This window comes from Octopus sinensis, linkage group LG1 (assembly GCF_006345805.1).
Source record: "Octopus sinensis linkage group LG1, ASM634580v1, whole genome shotgun sequence".
Taxonomy (NCBI): Eukaryota; Metazoa; Mollusca; class Cephalopoda; order Octopoda; family Octopodidae; genus Octopus; species Octopus sinensis.
Window position 1 is genome coordinate 142018146 of NC_042997.1, and position 26005 is coordinate 142044150.

The 26005-nt window shown below is 39.4% G+C and overlaps 1 protein-coding gene across 1 annotated transcript; it reads left to right on the forward strand.

Annotated features, from left to right (window-relative positions):
• The first annotated feature begins 961 nt into the window (after window positions 1-961).
• Window positions 962-25108, forward strand: LOC115224762 (dual specificity protein phosphatase 12). The gene is made up of 7 exons (XM_029795703.2): window positions 962-1306; window positions 10855-10968; window positions 12048-12169; window positions 15564-15660; window positions 18186-18378; window positions 21037-21085; window positions 23240-25108. Exons 1-7 carry the CDS (start codon window positions 1053-1055, stop codon window positions 23386-23388), a joined length of 978 nt encoding a protein of 325 aa, XP_029651563.2. The 5' UTR covers window positions 962-1052; the 3' UTR covers window positions 23389-25108.
• Window positions 25109-26005: the final 897 nt, after the last annotated feature.

Genomic DNA, 26005 nt, shown 5'->3' on the forward strand with positions numbered 1-26005 from the left:
CTCATAAGAAGTATTTGTCACCGCTGACGTCTCCATCTCACCGGAGATGATGCTACTGAGGATGAGTGGTTGTCCTAGACTCTCAGCTTTTCGTTATCCTTGGTGATGTGTTTTGAATGGTTTCGATTTTTTAGAGGTGAACATAAGTCTTCCTTGGAACAGTACATAACTGAGAGGGTGCATGCCTTTTTTGTTCAGTTTTACTATTTACTTTTGTCCATTTTAATAAAACCTTTTGAGACTAAAAACGATTCCTCAACTACCAGAGACATTTATAATAAAATCCTTTACAAAATATTTCCCACCTACAAGACACAAAGATAACAATATTTTTTAATAAAATTCTTAGACTAAAAAATCATTACTACTCCAGCAGTAATGATTATCACTCGGTGGGTTTTAGCGCAATGCAAAGAGCGGTATTTTGTAATGGCCCTTCACGTTCTGCGTTTAAATTCTGCAGTGGTCTTTGAAATTAAGTAGTAGTCAAATATTGAATTTGATTTATCGATTATATTTTACCCACAAAATTTGGACTTTGTGTTAATCTTAGAAATATATTCTTTTCTTTTATGACATTGTTAGAAGGCTATAAATTGCAAGAAGGGCTATAAGTGGTCGAATGATTGCTAATTATTTGACTCAGGGGGCGAAAAAAAAAAGCAATGTCGATCGACGCTTTCATGATTTAAACTCATAACGTAAAAGATCCATCCAATCCATATTCTTCGTCCACTATTCCTGGAAGTGTTGCGGGGTAGCGTCCTAAGGTACCTCTTCCACACAGTCCTATCAGAAGCAACCGTCCTTACACTTTCCGGCAGGATTCCCGACTTATTCCCGCTCCCGAAACTGCTGGCCCCGTGCCAAAAATGTGAAGGGACGTAACTAAATATGGTAACATGTAATCTCACTCCGCTAAGAACTGATGAACAGCCGGAAATAAAATTTACCTTGTACTTTTTAGTACGTTTCCGTTTGTCAAAGTAAGGGGAGACAATTATCAAATTACATCTTTTCGGATCGTCGTTAATTCTTTATTATTTTCAAATATGGATCAAGTTTACGACAAAATATATGTAGGGGGATTTGAAGATGTTAAAGACGAAGAGAGCATGTCTGATGCCAAAATTACTCATGTTCTAAGTCTTCTGGATAGGCCCCTACCTCCTGAAATCCAGAATAAATACAAATGTAAATTCATCCGTGTCTTGGACATGCCCGATGAAAACTTACTGACTTATTTTCCTGAATGTTTACGGTTTATTGACGAAGCTCGAGTAAATGGAGCTGTGATAGTACACTGGTGAGTAAAGGGTTAACTACTTTTATAATAATCTGCTAGAAGAAATGTTACCACTTGTTATCGTTTGTTATTTTTGTGTTTCAAAACCGAGTATTCGTTCTTTTTTTTATTTATTTATTTATGCTGTTGCACAAAATTCTCGAGAAGAAATCATTTTTCATTTATTTCTTAATTGTTTGCTGCAGTAGCATAAAATTATATATGAAATAGGGTGACCAAGTGTATCTGTTGTATTATTTTTGCGTTCACACATCACCACCATCAATGTTACAGCTGTTTATTATTAGGTCTGTGAGATGAGCAGCTGATAAAAGTATCACATACACACACACACACACACACAAATATATAGCATGTAAATATTTGGGGTTTTCAACCCAATATTTACATGCTATTATTTAAAGATTTCTATGTTCTTTCAGAACCTTCTCCAAAAAGAATTATTCCTCGTTCTCTCAAAAGTTTATAAATTCTGATGACCTCAACAGAATTTATGTTGGCATACGCACGCGCACACTAGAGTATCAGTGCAGCGTCTTATGAATCAATAAATATATATAGAATTCATATCAGTGTGTGTATATATGTATATATATATCACTGTTTGAATTGCCTAATAGTGGTTTTATCTCTAATTTAATTTATCTATTTTTATGACTTGTATTATTACCTCAGTCAATCTAAATATATATATTTGTCGTTACCTGTCATAAATAGCCTTTTTCTATTTGTAATATGCATTTTCGTTGATTTTTCATATTTTACCCTTACATTTCCACGTGTATTTTATATTTTCATTTCGTAACATATTTCTACTATATATATATATATATATATATATATGGAAGGTTTGGAGATGATGTACAGGTATTATATATTAGAAAAAATGAGGTAATCAGATCGGATGGTTCATATTTATAGATATTTATTTATGATAGATATATATATGTAAAAAATGTAATATATAAATAAATATCTATAAATATGAACCATCCGATCTGATTACCTCATTTTTTCTAATATATATATATATATAGTGCTATAGTGCCTTATAGCACTCACCGGTTCAATTTCCAATCATTTATTTATTTATTCCGGAGAGCTTTTCCGTCGATGCATTTGCGACCGTATCAATGGATTTTGACTCTGACTAGTAAATAAATAAATTAGTGGAAGTTGAACCGATCCCCAGACACAACAAAATTTGTTTCAACACACGAATTCACTTAAGGAATCTTGCAAACCAGTAAAAGAAACGAAGTGTGTGTGTGTATATGTATATACTATTTAGGAAGAGTGGTCCCGGTGCGCGTACTCGCGCATCCGCGCTAGCTAGTCGTTGCTAGTCGATCCTTACTTTGTGTTTTTGAGTTTTTTGTTTACTTTGTGTTTTTGTTTTATTTGCTTTGCTAGGTAGTCGTTGTAGGATTGACTAGTCACGACTAGCTAGCGCGAGTGCGCGCACCGGGACCACTCTTCTTAAATAGTACCATATAAAATGTCACTATGAAATTAGACTGACTTCACGTATGCCTTTTTGAAGCTTCAGTTGAAAATCGAACCCATTCGTTTGTTCATTTTTGCTATTACATAACGGTTAGGATTCACTTAGCTCTCCTTCCCTTCCATGGTGAGGCTAAATATGTCTGGATATCAGTTCGTGTATTTACATATTCGTAACCCACACTATTTATCGATACTGTAATATTGTATGTTCCTCAACCTTGTAACATTATGCAAATGTGCTTGCCGAAGTGCCAGGTGAGGATCTCGAAGGCGCATGTCTGTTCCAACGTGTCAACCTGGAGATCGTTGGCCGTGATACTGCAAGTGTCTTGGGTTACTTCCGTCGATGAAACACTAAGATCTAGATAGATAACTTGAAATTTTTTTCTATCTATAAAGGAACAATTGTCAATATGAATAACGTTTGTGCCTCTGCCTATTGTTGTTTACATTTTAATATATGTAGCTTTCTGCTACTATAATCAGTTTGAGAAAGTGAGAGGTGAACGAATCCTGGTGAATAGTTAATTAAGAGTAAAACCAGCCGATTTGAACCTCATCCCTATCTGCAGGAAAGACCTTTGTAGATCTAATTTCACAGCGAAACTAAATTTGTGTGTTTATCAATACGTATATTTATTTATTGATAACGTACACTCTGTACTTTAGTAAACTATCCTATGACTGTGGCTATGCTTCCTCCATCATCTGCTACCGCTGTTTGATTATTGTCATCTACGTTTGTCTTTCTCTCTGTTGATTCCGAGAAAAGTTTCTAGGGTTCCTCGAGATGAGGTGTCTTAATAAAATTCACTAAAAATTTCGGACATGTAGGTGATTTGATCTGAAACAATATGTGAAAAATTAAGGTTTTTGCTTTCATATATAACATTTAAACATGTACATCTTTTAGAACAATGTCATTTTATAAGATTTTGCTGGTAAATTTTGAATTAACAAAAACATTTATATGAAAGAAAATTACCAGAGAACTTTCATCTAATTCTTCCAAATCTTTGTTAAAACTTTATTGAAACCATTTGTGGGGAATTTTTTTCTTTTTAGCACAGCAACTGGACGCACACCACAAGGTTTAACGGAATCTACTGGAGCAAGCTAGCACACTCGCTGCATTACCACGGGGGATGGCGTCCTCACGGGCATCACCTGACACCCCGTTGAGGCGAGCTGCCAACATTGACAAGAACTTTGCGGTCAATGGCCCAGTCCCTCCGAACATCTCAAACGCCACAGGCTGGAAGAGATAGTTTTCTGTTAGGTCCCAATCACAAATGATTTCAATACAGTTTTAACAGAAAAATCTGGAAGAATTAGATGAAAGTTCTCTGGTAAAACCATATCTCTAAGATTGTCAAGAAGGCTGAGTGGGTGCTAGCATCACTCAGTAAGACCTATGTCAGCCGCTCTCCAGCTATCTATTTTAACTTGTATTCGACAATGGTACGTCCACACTTGGAATTTACAGAGCCAGTCTGGAACCCCTATCTTGCTCAGCATATAAATCTGGAAACTGTTAAAAATGTGCAACAAAACGAATACCCGCCGTCAGACATCTACCATACTCTGAATGTCTTGCTTCCTTGGGCTTGGATGCATTGAAGATCAGACGTCTGGCAACTGATTTGGTAGACACCCACAAGATTATCCACATCTTTCCAACAACAACCTTGGGCACCTTTCTGAATTCTGTATGACAAACACTTGCAGACATGCTTATAAAATAAAAAAAACACAGCACCCATGACTTTCGGAAACATTTTTTCATGCTCAGAATTGCTGAAGCATGGAATAAACTACCCGCATTAGTAGTTAGCTGTCGAGACACTTCATCCTTCAAAACTTCCATGCTTCTTGAAATCCGCCAACGGTATACCTGATGGCCTTTTTTTTTTTTTGTTTAATGTCCTATTAAAATGAAAATAAACTAGAGTTGACTGTAAAATATAGACACAGTTTTCATCATTTTTTTTAGGTAGTTGCTTAAGGGTTCTGACTTTGGTTACTGAGGCTGTTTACTTAATGAGACTTCTGAGCAGTTGAAAAGCTGTATTTCATAGGTGCTTTCACTACTAACTACTGTAATAAATTGCTAAGTAAGCAATAAAACCAATCAGTTCAATCATCATCTCAGGCTATTGAAAAGGCTTTGTGGAGTCAAATTTTACAGTGCCTGTATTTATGTAAATCGCTGCATCATCATCATCATCATCGTCGTCTAATGTCCGTTCTCAATGCTAGCATGGGTTGGAGGGTTCGACCGTGGATCTGGGAAGCCAGAATGCTGCACCAGGCTCCGGTCTTATCTGGCAATGTTTCTACAGCTGGATGCCCTTCCTAATGCCAACCACTCCGTGAGTGTAGTGGGTGCTTTTTATGTGCCACCTGCACTGGTGCCAGGCGAGGCTGGCATCGGCCACGGTCGGATTGGTGCATTTTATGTGCCACCTGCACGGAAGCCAGTCGAGGCGGCACTGAACGTCCACTTTCCATGCTAGCATGGGTTGGATGATTTGACTGAGGGCTGGCCAACCAGATGGTTGCACCAGGCTCCAATCTTGATCTGGCAGAGTTTCTGCAGCTGGATGCCCTTCCTAACGCCAGCTGTAGAAACTCTGCCAGAATGAAAAAACATAGTCATTTCATTTATAGTGATCAGTAAAAATGGATTGAAATGAGATCTGAGGTTGGTGTGGTTGACAAAAATCTTTTGAAGGCAGTACCCCAGCATGGTCATGGTCCAATAACAGATATCATACACACACATACATATATGTGGTGGCTTTATAACCAGCCATAACTGGCAAAATATTTGACTACATAAAATTATATCTATCTATCTATCTTTTTATTCTTTAACTTGTTTCAGTCATTTGACAGCGGCCATGCAGGAGCACCGCTTTTAGTCGAAAAAAATCAACCCGAACTGCTAAGTTACTGGGATGTAAACCCACCAACATCAGTTGTCAAGCAATGGTGGTGAGACAAAGACAGACACACAAATACACACACACACGATGGGCTTCTTTCAGTTTCTGTCTACCAAATCCACCCACAAGGCTTTGGTCGGCCCAGTGCTATAGTAGAAGACACTTGCCGAAGGTGGCATGCAGTAAGACTGAACCCAGAACCATGTCGTTGGGAAGCAAGCTGCTTACCATACAGCCACTCCTGCTGTGTCTATCTATCTATCACTTGTATATATATATATATATATATATATATATATATATATATGTATATATATATGTATGTGTGTGTGTCTATCTATCTATCACTTGTATATATATATATATATATATATATATATATATGTATGTGTGTGTGTGTGTGTGTGTATGTATGTATGTATGTGCCAGTGGAGTGCTAACAGCTCCATCCAAGCGGGATCACTGCCAGAGTAGCTGTCTGGCTTCTGTGCCAGTGGCATGTAAAAAGCACCATTTCAGCTTGATTGTTACCAGCGTTGCCTTACTGGCACTTGTGCCGGTGGGACGTGAACAAAACATTCGAGCGAGGTCATTGCCAGTGCTGCTGGACTGACTCCTGTGCAGGTGGCACGTAAAGAAACACTATTTCGAGCGTGGCCGTAGCCAGTACCGGCAGACTGGCTCTCGTGCAGATGGCATATAAAAGCACCCACTGCACTCTCAGAGTGGTTGGCGTTAGGAAGGGCATCCAGCTGTGGAAGCTCTGCCAGATCAGATTGGAGCTTGGTGCAGCCATCTAGTTTGCCAGTCCTCAGTCAAATCGTCCAATCCATGCTAGCATGGAAAGCGGACATTAAATGATGATGATGATGACGATGATATATATACACACACACTGTACTTGAGGAGACCTATTGAGTCAAGTACATCAACATCAAAAAATCAAATGGAAATTGTAGTTGTGATACCTGTGCCGGTGGCACGTAAAATGCACCATCCAAATGTGGCCGATGCCAGTGCTGACTTGACTGGCTTCCGTGCCAGTGGCACATAAAAAGCACCAACAGATCATGGCCGTTGCCAGCCTCACCTGGCACCTGTGCCAGTGGCACATAAAAAGCACCCACTTCACTCATGGAGTGGTTGGTGTTCGGAAGGGCATCCAGCTGTAGAAACACTGGCAGATCAGACTGGAGCCTGGTGCAGCCTCTTGGCTTCCCAGACCCCGGTCGAACCGTCCAACCCAGGCTAGCATGGAAAACGGACATTAAATGATGATGATGATATATGTATATGAGCCTCTTGCACAAAAAAGGAATGTCTTTACTTAAAGATTATATCAAAAATAGACCTTTTAGAAATAAAACATACAATACTGTATTTCGGCAACATTCTCTATCAAGTGTGAAACAAACTCACTGTTGATGCATCTGAATTTGCAGCAACAGGGAAAATGTTTCAAAATGGAAAGCCCATAGCATATATTAGTCATATATTTAGTATTCAGGAATTTAGGATCATAGCTAAAATCAAAGTCGTAATCAGTAGGAAGGTAGACAAATCACAAACGCCTTCAGGTAGATGGCCCTGCTCAATCTGTAGAAAAGGTGTAGGTAGAAACTCTATAAGATGCACCAAGTGTAAGCTATGGACACATAAGAGGTGCAACAATGTCAAAGGAAGGCTAACTAAGAAGATGGTTTTTGTATGTGGCAGATGTTCAGGAACAGTAAACACTGAAAATGCTCTGAGACCAACTTCCGTCACTTTCCAGGGAGAAAAACTAGAAATAGTTGATAGTTTCCGTTACCTAGGTGACCGAGTCAGCAGCGGGGGCGGGTGTGCTGAAAGTGTAACTGCTAGAGTAAGAATAGCTTGGGCAAAGTTCAGAGAGCTCTTACCTCTGCTGGTGACAAAAGGCCTCTCGCACAGAGTGAAAGGCAGACTGTATGATGCGTGTGTACGAACAGCCATGCTACATGGCAGTGAAACATGGGCCGTGACTGCTGAGGATATGCATAAGCTCGCAAGAAATGAAGCCAGTATGCTCCGCTGGATGTGTAATGTCAGTGCTCATACTCGGCAGAGTGTAAGTACCTTGAGAGAAAAGCTGGACCTAAGAAGCATCAGTTGTGGTGTGCAAGAGAGACGTTTGCGCTGGTATGGTCATGTGGCGAGAATGGATGAAGATAGTTGTGTGAAAAAGTGCCACACCCTAGCGGTTGAGGGAACCTGCGGAAGAGGCAGACCCAGGAAAACCTGGGACGAGGTGGTGAAGCACGACCTTCAAACTTTAGGTCTCACTGAGGAAATGACTAGAGACCGAGACCTCTGGAAGTGTGCTGTGCGCGAGAAAACCTGGCAGGACAAGTGAGTCCATAACCCGTGGCCTTCTACATGGGATGGAGCCAGCCTACGTATGCATACCTTCCCTTCTTGGGACACAAAACTCTACTTGTGAAAACCTGTTGAGGCAAGTGAGGATCAGAATCGAAATCGTTCAATGGAAATTGCAGATGTGTTACCAGTGCCGGTGGCATGTCGAAACTCTGCTTGTGAAGACCCATTGAGGCAAGTGAGGATCAGAATCGAAATCGATCAATGGAAATTGCAGATGTGTTACCAGTGCCGGTGGCATGTAAGAGAACCTTCCGTTTTGCGACCGTTGCCAGCGCCGCCCCAACTGGCCTCGTGCCGGTGGCATGTAAAAAGCACCATCCGTTCGTGTCCGCTGCCAGCCTCGCCTGGCCCTCGTGCCGGTGGCACATAAAAAGCACCATCCGTTCGTGGCCGTTTGCCAGCTCTGTCTGGCACCTGTGCAGGTGGCACGTAAAAAGCACCCACTACACTCACGGAGTGGTTGGCGTTAGGAAGGGCATCCAGCCGTAGAAACACTGCCAGATTTGACTGGGCCTGATGAAGCCTTCTGGCTTCACAGACCCCAGTAGAACCGTCCAACCCATGCTAGCATGGAAAACGGACGCTAAACGATGATGATGATGATGATGATCTATTCTATATCATCATCATCATCATCATCGTTTAACGTCCGTTTTCCGCGCTAGCACGGGTTGGACGGTTTCAACCGGGGTCTGGGGAGCCAGGGGCTGCCCCAGGCTCCAGTCTCGTCTGGCAGTGTTTCTACAGCTGGATGCCCTTCCTAACGCCAACCACTCCGCAAGTGTAGTGGGTGCTTTTTACGTGCCACCTGCACAGGTGCCAGAGGGGTCTGGCATCGGCCACGGTCAGTTGGTGCTTTTTATGTGCCACCTGCACAGAAGCCAGTCGGGGCGGTGCTGGCATCGGCCACGTTCGGATGGTGCTTTTTATGTGGGGGGAGGGTGCAGAAATATAGGGGAGCACCAGTGGGGAGGGGTGTTCGGAGAAACGATGACAGGTTCTAGACAAGTAGAACGTAGGATATCACGAGAGGGGTAATGCATGGTGAAATAGCGTATTGAAGAGGGGGGTTCGAAGAGTACACACCTATAATGGTGGTGGGAGAAGCGACATCCGGTATAGATGGAGCAAAAATATAGAGATATCCGGTATTGGTGGTGGGGGTGGGCAAGGGCGGGTGCACCGGGAATATGCGAAGGTTGAACTTGACGGGCTGGCTTAAAAATGCTCTTAGCAATGGAAGGGGGGAAAGGAAGAGGGGGGGAGGGCATACAACATAAAAGAGGGAGAGAGAGAGAGAAGGGAATAGTGGAACCCCGCGAAAATCGGCCGCCATTGAAAAAATCCTGTATGGAGAAACTCAAATATCTATTCTGTATTTAGCAAGACACGAGGCCGGAAACCGATGGTCAACAATAACTAATAAATTATACAGAATATGCAATACGAGGCGAAATAATAATACTAATAAACAAATTGTCGACTGGGGGTCAAAGGGATAATACTAATACTAATAATAATAATAATAATAAACAGCTTAACCACTAGAGATCAGACAAATTTGCATGAGAATATTACTGGTACAGATTACGGGATGAATTAGATTAGAAAGATTTTCTTATCTTGGGAACATTTCGTTTTTCGGCCTGACACGGCGAATATGCGAAGGTTGAACTTGACGGGCTGTGTGTGTATATAATATATATATATTGAGGCAGTACTCTGGTATTTCTGCCTTCAAATGAGTGAAACAAGTAAAAGAATAAAAGATAGATAGATATATATATAGATATAATTTTATGTAGTCAAGTATTTTGCCAGTTATGGCTGGTTAGAAAGTTACCATATATATGTATGTGCATGTGTGATATCTGTTTCTTTATTACCCACAAGGGGCTAAACATAGAGGGGACAAACAAGGACAGACGAATGGATTAAGTCAATTACATTGACCCCCAGTGCGTAACTGGTACTTATTTAATCGATTCCAAAAGGATGAAAGGCAAAGTTGACCTCGGCGGAATTTGAACTCAGAACGTAACAGCAGACGAAATACGTCTACGCATTTCGCCCGGCGTGCTAACGTTTCTGCCAGCTTGCCGCCTTCAAAAGATATATATCATTATTACTTAACGTCTGTTTCCCATGGTGGCATGGGTTGGAACTGATAAGGCCAAGGGCTGCACCAGGTTCCATTGTCTGTTTTAGCTTGGTTCCTACAGCTGGATGCCTTTCCTAATACCAACTGCTCGCAAGTGCTTTTTAAACGGCACCAGCACCATTGCTTTTTCGTGACACCTTGGTTTTAGGATCTCAATTCTGTTGTGTTGGGGAGCTCTTCTCAAGTACAGCAATGTGCCACATATCTCAATCCTTTGTCATCTTCATGAGGTTCAGTGCTTTGAAATCAGTGTTCTAAACTTCATCCCTTTATGTTTTTCTTTATCTGACACAGTAATTTACATAAACACAGGCATTGTAAAATTTGACTCTATGAAACCTTTTCAAAAGCATAAGATGATGATTGAACTGGTTGGTTTTATTGTATACTTAACAATATATATGTGTCTGTGTGTGTATACACCACACACACACACACCCACATACACATGCACACACACACACACACACACACATTTCTATTTGTTGTCCCTTAACTTACCTAACTAGATTTTCCCATATTTTCTCCTTCAGTCTTGTTGGTTGCTCCCGAAGTGCCACCGTGGTAATTGCTTGGCTCATGCAGAAAAAGCAATTAGATGTCAAAACTGCTTTAAATATGGTCAAAGACTGTAGACCCTGCATCAGGTATGAATTTTAAATATCTTAATGTCTGAGATAATTACTTGCAATTAAAGTGTTATGTCACAAATGATGCTGAAGATTGAACCAACTAAAACATAGTGTAGATATAAATAGGTACAGGCATGGCCTATGTGTGGTAAGAGGCTTGCTTCCCAACCACATGGTTCTGGGTTCAATCTCACTGCATTGCACCTTGAGCAAGTGTTTTCTAATATGGCTTGGGCTGACCAAAGCCTTGTGAGTGGATTTGGTAGACAGAAACTGAAAGAAGCCTGTTATATGTATTTATTTTTGTATGTCTTTGTGTCTGTGTTTGTTCCCCCACCATCGTTTGGTGAGTCTACATCCCTGTAACTTAGTTTGTATGGTAAAAGAGACCAAGAGAATAAGTACTAGGCTTGCAAAGAATAAATCTTGGGGTTGATTTCTTCAACTAAAAAAACCCCTTTACGGTGGTGTTCCAGCATGGCTGCAGTCAAATGACTGAAATGAATAAAAGAATAAAAGAAAAGACTTGAAATGACTATGATCTCTAAAGATGAGATAAGTAAGAGATCAGCCACCTATGGTCTTCTGAAGAGCAAAGTACAGCCTTCTGATGGAAGTTTAATGCTTAATCCTTTAGCGTTTAAAACAGCCATATCTGACCAAAATATTCTACCTGTCTTATGTTTGTGTGGCTGTGTGGTAAAAAGCTTACTTCCCAACCATATGGTTCTGGGTTCAGTCCCACTGTATGGCACCTTGGGCAAGTGTCTTCTACTATAGCCTCAGGGCGACCAAAGCCTTGTGAATGGATTTGGTAGATGGAACCTGAAAGAAGCTCAGCGTATATATATATATATATATATATATATATATATATATATATATATATATATATATGTGTGTTTGTATGTCTGTGTTTGTCTCTCCATTGTTGCTTAACAACCAATGTTGATGTGTTTATGTCCTCCATAACTTAGTGGTTCACCAAAAGAGTTTGATAAAATAAGTACTAGGCTTACAAAGAATAAGCCCTAGGGATGATTTATTGAAATAATGATGATGATGATAAATGTATTCTTTCTATTTTATGCCAGACCTAACACTGGATTCCAGTTCCAGCTGGAGTTGTTTGCCCGAATGGCTTATGATATTAATGTGAACAACAGTGATTACAAAACATTCAAGTTGAATATGTTTGGCTTGAAACTTGGTGAAGGTAAGAAATCAAAGCAGTTTGTCTTTCTCAATAAATAATTACCATGCAAATATGACTTGTGGGTAAAAGGCTCACTTTGTGACCACATAGTTTTGGGTTCGGTCCCACTTGGTGGTACCTTGTTCAGATATCTTGTACTATATCCCCTGACCAATCAATGCACTGTGAGTAAATTTGGTTGACAGAAACTGTGTAGAAGGTCGACTTTGCCTTTCATCCTTTCGGAGTGATTAAATAAGTACCAGTTATGCACTGGGGTCGATATAATCAACTTAATTCGTTTGTCTGTCCTTGTTTCTCCCCACTGTGTGTAGCACCTTGTGGGCAGTAAAGAAATAAGAAACTGTGTAGAAGCCTGTAGTATATATATGCCATGTAAAAGCACCCATGTGGTGCCACATTAAAGCACCCAGCACATTCTGTAAAGTGGTTGGCATTAGGAAGGGCATCGAGCTGTAGAACTCATGCCAAATCAGACTGGAGTCTGATGCAGCTGCCCAGCTTGTCAGCTCTAGTCAAACTGTCCAACCCATACCAGCATGGACAACAGACATTAAATGATGATGGTGATTATATATATATATATATATATATATATATATATAACCAGGTGAAATCATAGTCGTGGATGATGCCAGTGCTGCCTGACTGGTAACTATGCTGGTGACACGTAAAAAGCACCATTCAAGTGTGGTCAGTGCCAGTGCTGCTTCACTTGGCACGTAAAGAGCACTGTTCGAGCATGGCTAATGCCAGTGCTGCCTGACTGGCATCTATGCTTGTGGCATGTAAAAAGCACCATTCAAGCGTAGCCAATGCCAGTGCCGCCTGACTGGCACCTATGCTGGTGGCACATAAAAAGCACCATTGAAGTGTAGCCAATGTCAGTGCTACATGACTGGCACCTACTACATTCTTGGAGTGGTCGGCATTAGGAAGGGCATCCAGCTGTAGAAACTATGCCAAATCAGATTGGAGCCTGGTGCAGCCTCCTGGTTTGCCAGTTCTTGGTCAAACTGTCCAACCTATACATCATCATCATCATCATCATCATTTAGCGTCCGTTTTCCATGCTAGCATGGGTTGGACGGTTCTACTGGGGTCTGTGAAGCCAGAAGGCTTCATCAGGCCCAGTCAAATCTGGCAGTGTTTCTACGGCTGGATGCCCTTCCTAACGCCAAGGAAAGTGGACATTAAATGATGATGATATATATATATCTGAGAGTTCCTGGCTTTAAGGGTATCATGAAATGCCTAGTTAGAGGCCCATCCTTCCGAGTTCTTTTATAGGGATTAGAAAAACTGAAGGACCACTGCAATAAGTGTGTGAAAGGGGAATATGTTGAATAAAATCACAATTTTCTGATCCTCCTGTATTTTGTTTTACCCAAAGTCAGGAACTTTCCAGCACCTCCTCATATATGTATCTGTGTGTGTGTCTGTCTGTTTGTCACCCACCCCCATTGCTTGACAACTAGTGTTAATTAGTTTACATCCTGCAATTTGAAAGAGAGCAAAAGAACCAGTAGAGTAGGTACCATACTTGAAAGGACATAAATACTGGGGTCAGCTTGTTCAACTAAAGCCTTTCAAAGCTAAATATTATCTCCCTAACATTCTTCCACTTTTTTTATTTGCTGTATTATTCTGCTGATGTAACTCAAGAAGGCAGTACCAAGGTGTCGAGCTGGCAGAAATCTTAGCATGCTGGACGAAATGCTTAGTGGTATTTCGTGTCGTTACATTCTGTGTTCAAATTCTGCCCGAGGTCCACTTTGCCTTTCATCCTTTCAGGGGTTGATAAATTAAGTACCAGTTGTGTACTGAGGTCAATCAATCGATTGCACCCCACCTCCAAAAATTTCAGGCCTTGTGCCTAGAGTAGAAAAGATTACTTTTCTCTTAAATTGACAAGAAGGCAGTACCTTCTTGAGTTACACCATCATCCATTCAGCTCTGTCAGTCATCACTTCCTTTACTCCAAGTCTTTCTTGCTATTGACATCCAGCACTTACTCTTATTGTCCACCTCCATATCTCTCTCTCTCTCTCTCCCCAATCTCCTATCACTCTCTTTCTACAACCTTCATCCACCCATCCTGATTATTCTTCTGTTCACGTTCTGGAATGTGTTACCTAGAGTGAATGATTGACTAAAAACACCCCAAGGTAGTTCCCCCCACATGGCTGCAATCCATTGACTAAAACCAGTAAAATAATGTTTAAATGCATAAAGTAATCAAAAGCAGATGTTTCTATGTTGTCATAAGGAATCACAATGGCTCATTAGACAAGGTATTGACTGAAGCATTATCCTTTTCTGCTAGAGGCACAAGGCCCACAATTTTTGGGGCGGGGGTCAGTCAATTAGATTAATCCCAGTATGCAACTGGTGCTTAATTAATTTACCCCAAAAGGATGAAAGGCAAAGTCAACCTCGGCAGGATTTGAACTCAGAACGTAAAGATAGACAAAATACCGCTAAGCGTTTTGCTCGGTGTGCTAACGTTTCTGCCAGCTCACTGCCTTAGACTGAAACATTATCACTTCATAATACTGTCATTGGCTGTGTGCTGTCTGTTGTGGCAAAGCCTCATAAGCTTTGCTGGCATTAGATGAGGTAAGAAAGAAGAAAATGTACTATGGCAGTGGTGTGCTGAATTGGCTAGAAGTCTGAAGGTTCATAATGTTAAGAGTATTTCTCGAATATCCAATACTAACTATAAATCTTTCTAATCAAATAATTTTTCATAAATATTTTTTTCTTTAACACATTTTTTATCATATTTTTGTTGAAATACACTGCCTTTGCTTCAATTAATTTTGAAAATAATGAAGAATTCAGTAAAATAATTTTGTCTTGGAAAACAGACATTAAATTATGAAAATGATGATGATGATTAAGCTGGTGTCTGGAACATGAATTAACATTGAATTTTGAAGGAAAGTTTTAAACAAGATCACTTTAAAGCATGACGTTTATATTGTAGAAACAAGGGCAGTCTCAGGCAAGTTGGTATTAAAAGGGTTTCACAGGAGAGTAATAATATCAGACCAGATCTAGAATAGAAAGAGCATGTCATTGATGAGGTTATGAATGGTGACACACAGACTTTAACTAACCTACCTGACTGATTTATTTACTGAGTGTTTAATCAAACAATTGATTAGTCAGTTGGCTAACTATTTAACCAATTTACAAATAAAAGATAAACAAAGTGAAATATAACCTATGTGTGTGTTTATTGTTGGCAGAATGACCCTCCCAAGATACAACAAAATATGTTTCAACACAGGAGTTCACAGCAAGAATTTTGCAAACCAAATACAAAAACAAAATATTTTAAATTTTCTTATCAAATCATTTTATGAATATTTCTTCTTTCATTTTCCAGGTAAAATTTTCAACAACGATGTAAAAAACTTGCTCGTTGCTAGTCCAACAGAAAATCATCCCAAAACAGAAGTATTGTATAAATGTAAGAAATGCAGGTAAGGAAAAGAATTTAATGTATGACAGATGTCTAATGGGTTCATTAGGTTAAGTTTTATTTGTGAAACACAATTGCTTTGAATTTACTTAAGAAAGAGGTCTATGTTTGTGATGGTTAGTTGGGGGTGGGGTCACTAGGAATGTGGCCCAGATGTCAAGGGGACAGAAGCCCCAAAAAGTTTGGGAACCACTGATGTAGAGCTTCAAGTTGATCAATGCCTTGTGAGTGAATTTGACAGACAGAAACTGTGAGGAAGCTCATTGTATAACATATGTGTGTTTGTTCCCCACCACTGTTTGATGACTGGTTTTGGTTTGTTTACATCCTCATAGCTTAGTGGTTCAGCAAAAGAGACCAATAGAATAAGTACTACTCCTAAAAATTTAGTAATGAGATTGATTTGTTTGACTAAACCTTTCAAGGTGGTGCCCCAGCATGGCCACTGTTCAATGACTGAAGCAAGTAAAAGAGGAACGGTAAAGGATAAAGATACACACTTTTTAAACACACATACAAAAAAATGTAGGTAAGGAGCTTTTAAAAAAGACAGATTTTGGGAAAGAAATAGAATTAACAACATGTGTTGTTTCAGTTGTCATTCTTTACCCTCCCTTTGAGTATTAACTTTTTAATCAACATTGGCAACATTATCGTCTGTTTAACGTTAGCATCTCCATCTTAACATGGTTGGATGGAATTTGTTAGGGCAGATTTTTTTATGACCAGATACCCTTCCTGTCACCAACTCTTCCTTGTTTCCAAGCAAGTTGATATTTCACCATGAGCAAACATGTTTTCATGGAAGATTGGAAATGAAGGACACTACTAACATGATGGTGACACTCATTTACAAATATTGCACGTTGCATGCACACACACTCACATACCACCATCATCATCATCATCGTCTGTGGTTTGGATGGTTTGACAAGAGCTAGCAAGCCAGAGAGCTGCACCAGGCTCCATTGTCTGCTTTAGCATGGTTTCTATGGCTGGATGCCCTTCCTAACACCAACCACTTTATAGAGTGTACTGGGTGCTTTCTATGTGGCACCAACATCAGTGGGGTTGCCAAGTAACTTGTGAGACAAAGACATCTTGGCTGGAGATACTTGGCTAATCCAGTAGGAAATGAAAAAAGAGGAAGGTGAGATAGGATTAGGAGACAGTCAGAGTGAGAGAGAAAGAGATGGTGTTGGAGATGTATTGGAGCCTATCTACTGGAAGCAGTGGGGGGGGGATAGAGGGAATGTTTCACAAGAGTGTGAGTGGAGATGTTTAGAAATGGGGAAGAGGTGATGTGGCAAGTGATGGTGAGAGAAATTGGAATGGCTGGTAGGGGTACTAGATATGCAAGAGCATGAAGAGTGTGCCGATAGGCATGTGGGGGAGAGTGGATATATATGTGTGTGTGTGTGTGTATATATATATATATATACGCCCAGGAGAGGTTTTGGTATTCAGAAAATCTAAAATGGGAGTTCCATTTATACTTCCTATATCTCTCCCTTTTGAAAATAACTTCTTATATTGAACTCTACTATTTTCCTCTATTTAATTCTCTCATATCGTCTCTGATGAAGGGATATCCTTCGTTTCCTTGAAACAGCTGTAAGACTACCTTTTTCTTTATAAATATCTTAGAAATTTCATACAGCCTTGACTTTGTTGTCTCATTTTATTTAACATGCACACACACACACACATATATAATTGACAGACAGGAGTGGCTGTGTGGTAAGTAGCTTGCTTACCAACCACATGGTTCCAGGTTCAGTCCCACTGCAAGGCACCTTGGGCAAGTGTCTTCTACTATAGCCTCAGGCCGACTAAAGCCTTGTGAGTGGATTTTAGTAGATGGAAACTGAAAGAAGCCCGTCGTATATATGTATATATAATATATATGTTGTGTGTGTGTGTGCCTGTAGTTTGTGGTCTGTGTTTGTCCCCCCCCATTGCTTGACAACCGATGCTGGTTGTGTTTATGTCCCCGTCAACCTAGTGGTTCGGCAAAAGAAAAAGAGACGATAGAATAAGTACTGGGCTTACAAAGAATAAGTCCCAGGGTCGAGTTGCTCAACTAAAGGCGGTGCTCCAGCATGGCCGCAGTCAACTGACTGAAACAAGTAAAAGAGTAAAAGAGAGAGAGAGAGACTTCTTTCGGTTTCCATTCCACTGACAAGTCTTTGGTAAGCCTGGGGCTGTAGTAGAGGACACCTGCCCGAGTTACCACACAGTGAGACTGAATCCAAACTCATGCAGCTGGGAAACAAACTTCTTACCACACTGCCATGTTTATATCTTTTATTAACCTTATTAAACTGCTTAGAATATCATTATTTTTCTTATTTATTAGGATCCTTTTGTTCCGTGAAAAGGTCCCTCTTCACCATCAACTGGAGATGGGAGCGATCCTTGGACTGGAGGAAACAAACTTCTTACCACACTGCCATGTTTATATCTTTTATTAACCTTTTAAACCTGAATTAGAATATTCATTCATTTTCTTCTTATTTTATTCAGGCATCCTTTGTTCCGTGAAAGCTCCCTTCTTTCACACACAACTGGAGACTGGGAGCGATCCTTTGACTGGAATTCCAAACTATCAAATCTTCGTAAATCTGATTCAGAAAAGAATAAAGTTACTTGTAAAGAATCTCTGTTTGTTGAACCTGTCCAATGGATGGCTGATGTAGTTACTAATCAGAGTGGCAAGGTAAAAGCAATTATTTCATTGTATATGAAACTTCTGTGTGTATAATTTACGTGTGTATGTATGTATGTATATATCATCATCATCATCATCATCGTTTAACGTCCGCTTTCCATGCTAGCATGGGTTGGATGATTTGACTGAGTACTGGTGAACCAGATGGCTGCACCAGGCTCCAATCTGATCTGGCAGAGTTTCTACAGCTGGATGCCCTTCCTAACACCAACCACTCCAAGAGTGTAGTGGGTGCTTTTACGTGCCACCTGCACAAGAGCCAGTCCAGCGGCACTGGCAACGACCTCACTCGAATGTTTTTCATGTGCCACTGGCAAGGCGATGCTGGTAATGATCACGCTTGAATGGTGCTTTTTACGTGCCACCAGCATGGTAGCCAGTTAACTGCTCTGGCTATGATCACGCTCGGATGGTGCTTTTAGTGCTCCACTAGCACGGATGCCAGTCGAATTTGATTTCGACTTCGATTTCACTTGTCTCAACAGGTAATATATATATATATATATATATATATATATATATATATGCATATATACACAGGTATGCGGGCACATGGCTTAGTGGTTAGGGTGTTACACTCACGATCTAGCAATCATGATTTTAATTCCTTTGTGTTTTTGAGCAAAGCACTTTATCACTCTGTGATGCTCTGCAACGACTTCAACACCTGATGCATAGCACACCATGCACCTATTCAGGCTACATCGATTTGATGTGGAGAGAGTGGTCTGAGCATTTGATGACTATAAATGAATCATTTGTACAGGCCATTCATCAAAACTGAATGCTCATATGCCATCTTTGACAGAGGGCTCCATTATCTGAGCAATTCTATATATTTTGTACGAAAGAACAATAATATATATATATATATATATCATCATCATCATCATCATCATCATCGTTTAGCATGGAAAACGGACGTTAAACGATGATGATGATGATATATATATATATTATTGTTCTTTCTTAAAATATATAGAATTGCTCAGATTGAACCCGAGACAAAAGATAAGAATTAAGATATAAACTCAAATTAGGCAATCAACTGTGTATCTATAAAAAGTCAATTGCCTAATTTGAGTTTATATCTTAATTCTTATATAGCAAAATAATTAACAGGATATCAAGAAGTAATGCAGTACAACTGTTTCAACTGGCTCCATTTAATTGAACTATGCAATCATTACACCAATTTAAATGTAGTGCTATCTTCAGCTGCACAAAATATAGAATTTTTTAACAAGTAGGACACATTAATATAATTTTTCTTAAGTATTTTAACAGAGTAAGATATATTAGATATACTACCTCTGAAACAAAGCATGGTGACTCATGATTTGGATGCCTCTGATAATAAGAGCTGCTCAATTTTCTGACACATTGTTGTAAAATGATGTTCTTAAATTTTTCTCTTTCTATCTAAGAAGAATATGGTAAGTACAAAGTGGTATCAAAAAGTTCCCAGATTAGTTCTGTAGTGCACTAGCAGATGGCAGCACACGATTGTGTGTGCAGTGAGAGCTAGCAGTGACCTTCATAAGGCAGTGGGCTGAGTGACATCCCTGTGTTTACTTTGCAAGTTTTGAAATTTGCGTTTTTGTGATCATGTGTATGCTGTACAATGTGATTTTGTCATGGATAGTAACAAAGAGCCAGCATGAAATTTAGGCTAAACTTGAGAAGTCTGCTACAGAGACATTGAGCATGCTTCGGCAAGCTTACAGCGATTAGGCAATGGATTATATGCAATGTTTCGAGGAGCACAGGTACTTCAAAAGTGGAAGAATCTCCCTGGATGACTTGTCACAAGTGTCACCCCTGGAAATATGGTTCTGTGTATTGAGAATTTATCCCCCAGGGCCAGACGGTCAATCGAGAGTTCTACTGTAACATTTTGAGGCATTTGAGGTCAAATATTTGGCAAAATCGACCAGATCTGCAGAATGTAAAGAATTGGATTCTGCATAACAATGCACCCCGCCTCCGAGCTCTCCTCTCTTGTGAGTTTCTCACCAAAAACCTCATGGTATTGCTTCTGCACACACCCTGTTCACCAGATTTAGCACTTGTGAACTTCTGTCTCTTCTCCAAGATAAGAATTCTGCTCAAAGGTCACCATTTTACCACCATTGTTGAGAGCCAGAGCGAATCACAGATGGTCTTCAACTTGCTTATAGAAAATTACTTCCAGACCAGGTTCCAAAAGTGGCAGGAATGCTGGGACCAGTGTATTGTTGCACAAGGTGTCTATTTCAAAGTGATGATGTTAAAACTTAGATAAATAAGTTACTTTTTATTTAACATAACTAGTCTGGAAACCTTTTGACACCACCACGTAGGATCTATCTTGGATAATTGAGCAACATGGCACAAACAGTCTGAGCTAGTGCTCCTGAATCATACAAGTAACAGGACACATCCCAGTTTCTACATCAGACACAGAATTTTTTCTAGATGTTTGTATGATCAGAAAATAGTTGCAACAATTAGTGCAAATATTTGCAAAAATTAGCACATGATATTTAGTTTAATAACATTCTGTACAAGAATTATGAAATATTGAACAGATATTCCAATAAAAATTACTTGGAAATTCTAATCTAATTATCATTAGCTAATCTGTTTATTCATTCATTTTTGCAGCTAACATGTCCAAAGTGTTTGGCAAAAATTGGATCATTCATTTGGTGTGGTAAGTTTGTATTTATTAATTTTTTGTCAAATCCTTAAAATGTCTATCCTAAAGACATAGATAAATTCAATTTCATGACTCTCACCACTCACAACACCTGGTGGTTATAGTTTGGTCTATACCACTGTCTTGCTTGGCCTCTGCTCATATATGAAATTGCTTTGTCTAGAATAGAGATCGTGCTGTATTTACATCAAAAAACTGCTTGGTCTACCTTGAATAATTTACAGTTCAGTGCTATGTTGAAATAGGTCTCTTTGACTACCTATAACATCAATCATTGAGATCTGAAAAGGTGAAAACAGTCATGATGTTGAGGGAATTTGATGACGTAGAAATATGAGATAATGTCAGATGTCAAAACTACAAGAAAATGGAATGTTGAGAAAGAAGTTGATGACATGATAGCATCACTTGAATATTGAGATACAGTGGGAGCAATTCAAAGAGACTAGAAAGATGTTGGTTGTAATCCATTTAAACCATTTTCAACCATGACTCAGAGGGAGAGCAGAGCTGCTGGTAGTGGCCATATTAAAGCTGGAGAAGCAGAGAAAAAGGAACTGCATTTCGATTCAATGCTCTCAGCAAAGTCAGATGACCAAATGGGAAGAAGAGGTTATGGAAAGGAAAGTGGGTTGGAATGAGATCTGGAGGTGAAACACATTACAGCTGAGCATCTTTCTTCAAGCTACCAATGATGTATTGTCATCTTCCTACAATCTTCTGAGATGGAAAATAGTGAATGACAACAAATGTAAATGCATAAAAGTTAGCTCACTAAAGCCTATTCTATCTAACCAAGAGGGATGAGTAAAAAATCAATGAAACTTGGATATTTAGGACAGTATGGATCTGTAATCAGAAGCAGGATCAGTACAAAGGTATATGAAGGAGACTGAAAGTGATTACAAGTGTAGCAAAACTTTTGGTACCAAAGTAAGACTGATGATCCACCAAGGCAAGTAATGTATGAACAAATGAAAACAGTGTAGGTCATTTAATTGTCAAACACAAAGCAAATCATCCCAGGAGTCAAACCACAGTGGATTGATAAGTTCTCCAGCTGAAGTTTTTTAAAATCTCTCGGCCAAGATGCCTCTTCCCCAGAAAAGATGATGAAGAAACCAAAGATTTTGTGACCAGTTGTACATGAGAAAGCCAGTTACCCAACTTACAAAGGTAAAGTATGGGAGATGATCCATAAAATGAAGGGGTCAACCCAAGACAAAATGAATAAGCTCACAAACAAGATCTATGAGCTTAGTAAGAAGCAGCCATCTACTAAGTGCAGCAAAAGTAGATGAGAAAGGAAAATGAAACAGTTAAGGAAAAGGAAGAAGAAATTATGGAAACATTGAAAACAGGCCAGACCTGAAGCAAAAGAACGTTTGTTAGCCCTGTATGAAGATCTAAAGAAAAATGTCATAACATGCAAAGAAATATCAGGTATGTTGACAGAAGGAAGGAGAGTAAATGGATGAGAGAACAGTTCCTTAAGAACCTTTATGGGGTGACTAAGAAATTATTTGCAAAGACTAAGAGCATCATCATCATTTAATGTCCGCTTTCCATGCTGGCATAGGTTAGACAGTTTGACTGAGGACTGGCAAGCCTGGAAGCTGCACCAGGCTCCAATCTGATCTGGTAAGGTTTCTACAGCTTGATGCCCTTCCTAACGCCAACGACTCCAAGAATGTAGTGGCTGCTTTTTACATGCTACTGGCATATAACACTCAGGCAGGGTCACACTCAAATGGTGCTTTTTACATGCCACCAGCATAGGTGCCAGTCAGGCAGCACTGGCATTGGCCACAACCATAATTTCACTTGACTCAATAGGTCTTTTCAAGCACAGCATATTGCCCAAGACGAGCTAGATGGACATGTACAGGTGACTTACAAAATTTTTATCTAACCAAGGTTCCTAGTTCTAATTTAGCCTGAGGCTGTATACATTTTCTGGAAGAAAAACACCTGATAATGATTACAAATTGAGTCCATTGAAACATTGTGCAATTAAAAGTACTGTATAACTGAAAAACTATTATCCTAATTTTGAAATGAGCTTCTCAGAAATTAACTTATTTTTCTTAAATCTGTTTTTAATTATTGGTTATGTATTTATAATTTTTTTCTTCTCCTCATTTCTAGGTGAAAAATGCCCATGTGGATCATGGGTTGCTCCAGCATTTCATATCCAGAAAAATAAAGTGGATTTGTGTCGGCCCTTTGTTCTTGTTCCACGGGTTCTTCCTAACAACCAGTTTATGCAAGAAACAGTTGCTACATCCTGCAGCTGAGAGATTATGTTCATCTTGACTGCCAAACCCAAAAATTAAAAATTTTGAACAATTATAAATAAAGAGGTGGGGGGGGGGGATATACTTTTTTTTTTTACTTTGTTATTTTGATCCTATCAAATCCACAGCTGCTGGCAGCCATATTACATGTGTGTACTACATACTTAAGCCCTTTGCTCCTGATGGAGCATAGGACATCAGCGACTTTCTTCCACTGGTCTTGACTTGTGGTGGGGCTGTCTCCTGGTGATCAGAAAAGGGGTCAGCCTTGCAGTTTCCTTTTGGATTTTACTATACCACATAAAGCCTTCTTCTCCCAGGTTTTGTTTGTTACGAATTGTCACCTATGTTTCTGTAACATTGCTTTTTCTAGGTAGAGATGTTGACCCTATGCAAACCCATTTTTACCTCTGGGAAGAGGTGGTCTATATTAGTCCAACCTCTGTCCTTTGACCTGTCCAGCACAGGAGGTCTTACTACAAGCTTCACTCTGCTGGCATAGCTCTCTGAGTCACTGGGACACACAGGCCACCACATCACAATAAAGACTGGACTTTGTGGTGGAATATTACATATGGTTGTTACAATTGTCTGTGAGTTTTGTCTGTCAGTCAAATTAAAGTGTAAGTAGGGTAGGTATACAGTGCAGAAGAAAGATTTGAAGTTAGCTATTGTCACCTGGATGGATGAACAAGTGAGACAAATGGTTGTTCAATGTGTGTTGTAGAGGTCATCATTAAAATGAAAGCTCTTCTGCTCAAAGAAAATCACTTGTTATTCAGTACCATATTGATCTAAGTAACATGGCTGATCATCAGTTTTGTTCTTTTCATTGTATTCAAGAGAACAGCATTGTTGTATTGCTCTTTGCTCTAATCGTTCCATGTCACATGATTGGTACCTTGCACTATTGGTAATGGAGATCTATTATTACTGGTTCTTTGTGAAGATCTGATGAGATTTGTTCAAGAATGGCTTGACCCTCCAACCACCTAATTATTAATATGCATAAAAGAAGTTATTTATTGATCTTCTTCAGCTTATTTGAATATAAGAAGTGTGGTTTGTGTGTGTGTGTGTGTATATATAGATATGTGTTGGTATGTGTGTGTGATATAAAATATATACATATACATATTTTTAGAGTTTGTCCAAGCTTTCAATTTTGTCATTTTCTTCTTATAAGAATGTAGCATTTAAATACCAAATAAGTGTTATAAAGATAATCTTTTATGAAGCTTGTGAAGATTTTATGATGACATCAGCCAGCCAAAATATTTCTTTCAGTAACTGTGAACCTAATTCATTACTATTCTCATCCCTGTACCATCAGATCAACAAATAACCCTTGGTTATTTTCTTAACAAGCATTCACCCCTGTGATTGGCTTGGGGCTGTTCTCAGCAAATTGCATATAGGCTGGTTGTCCATTCACTGTTTCACATTATAAGTGCACTGCCAACACATTCTTCCATGTCGACTTTTGCTTCTCATGGCTGGCAGCAAGTATGGACACAGTACTAAAATTACTTTGACAGATGTTTCTGTGCAATGAAATAGTAAAAATTACTTTTTTTACTCAAAAACAATATCTGCTACCTGCCACTTTAGCGATTTTGTTATTACTGAAAAATTCCATGCTGTCAGTTGCTCTGATTAGGAAAGCTTTATAAATAATTCCAGAAATAATTTGTGTAAACTTCCAAAGAATCTTTTGCACTAAAAATAATCTTGAAAAATGAGATTGAAAAACTTAAAACAGAATATGTTGTAAATTTTGTCAAATATGTTGTACAATAAATATTAAAATGTTTGTCTTTTTGTTTTTTTCCATCATAGACATCATCATCTCTTCATCACATCATGATTATTAAATTTTACTTCTCAGGGCTCTCGATCTTGCTCCATTTAATTCTGTGAGAGTGGACGGCAACCTGTTGTCAAAGGTCTCCTCCCCTTCCCCCTCCCCTCCTCCTCTTCCTCATCATCAACATCACCCTCATTTTCATATATCATCATCAGGAGTGGCTATGTGGATATAGGCGCAGGAACGGTTATGTGGCAAGAAGCTTGCTTCCCAACCACATGGTTCTGGGTTCAGTCCCACTATGTGGCACCTTGGGCAAGTATCTTCTACTATAGCCTCAGGCCAACCAAAACCTTCTGAGTGGATTTGGTAGATAAAAACTGAAAAGAAGCCTGTCATATATATATGTATGTATATATTTGTGTGTCTGTATTTGTCCTCCCTACCATCATTTGACAACAGATGTTGGTGTGTTTACGACCTCATTACTTAGCAGTTTGGCAAAAGAGACTGATAGAATAAGTACGAGGCTTACAAAAAAATAAAGTCTAGGGTCAATTTGTTCAATTAAAGGCAGTGCTCCAGCATGGCTGCAGTCAAATGACTGAAACAAGTAAAAGAAAATAAGAGATCATCATCATCATCACCAGCATCATCTTCATCAAGGCAGCAGGCTGGTTAAATTAGGGCATTGGAAATATTGTTTAGAAGTATATGATCCAGTTCTTTATTTTTTATTTCAAATCCTACCAATGTCAGCTTTGTCTTTCATCCCTTCAGTGTTGATGAAATAAAGTACTCGTCCTTTAC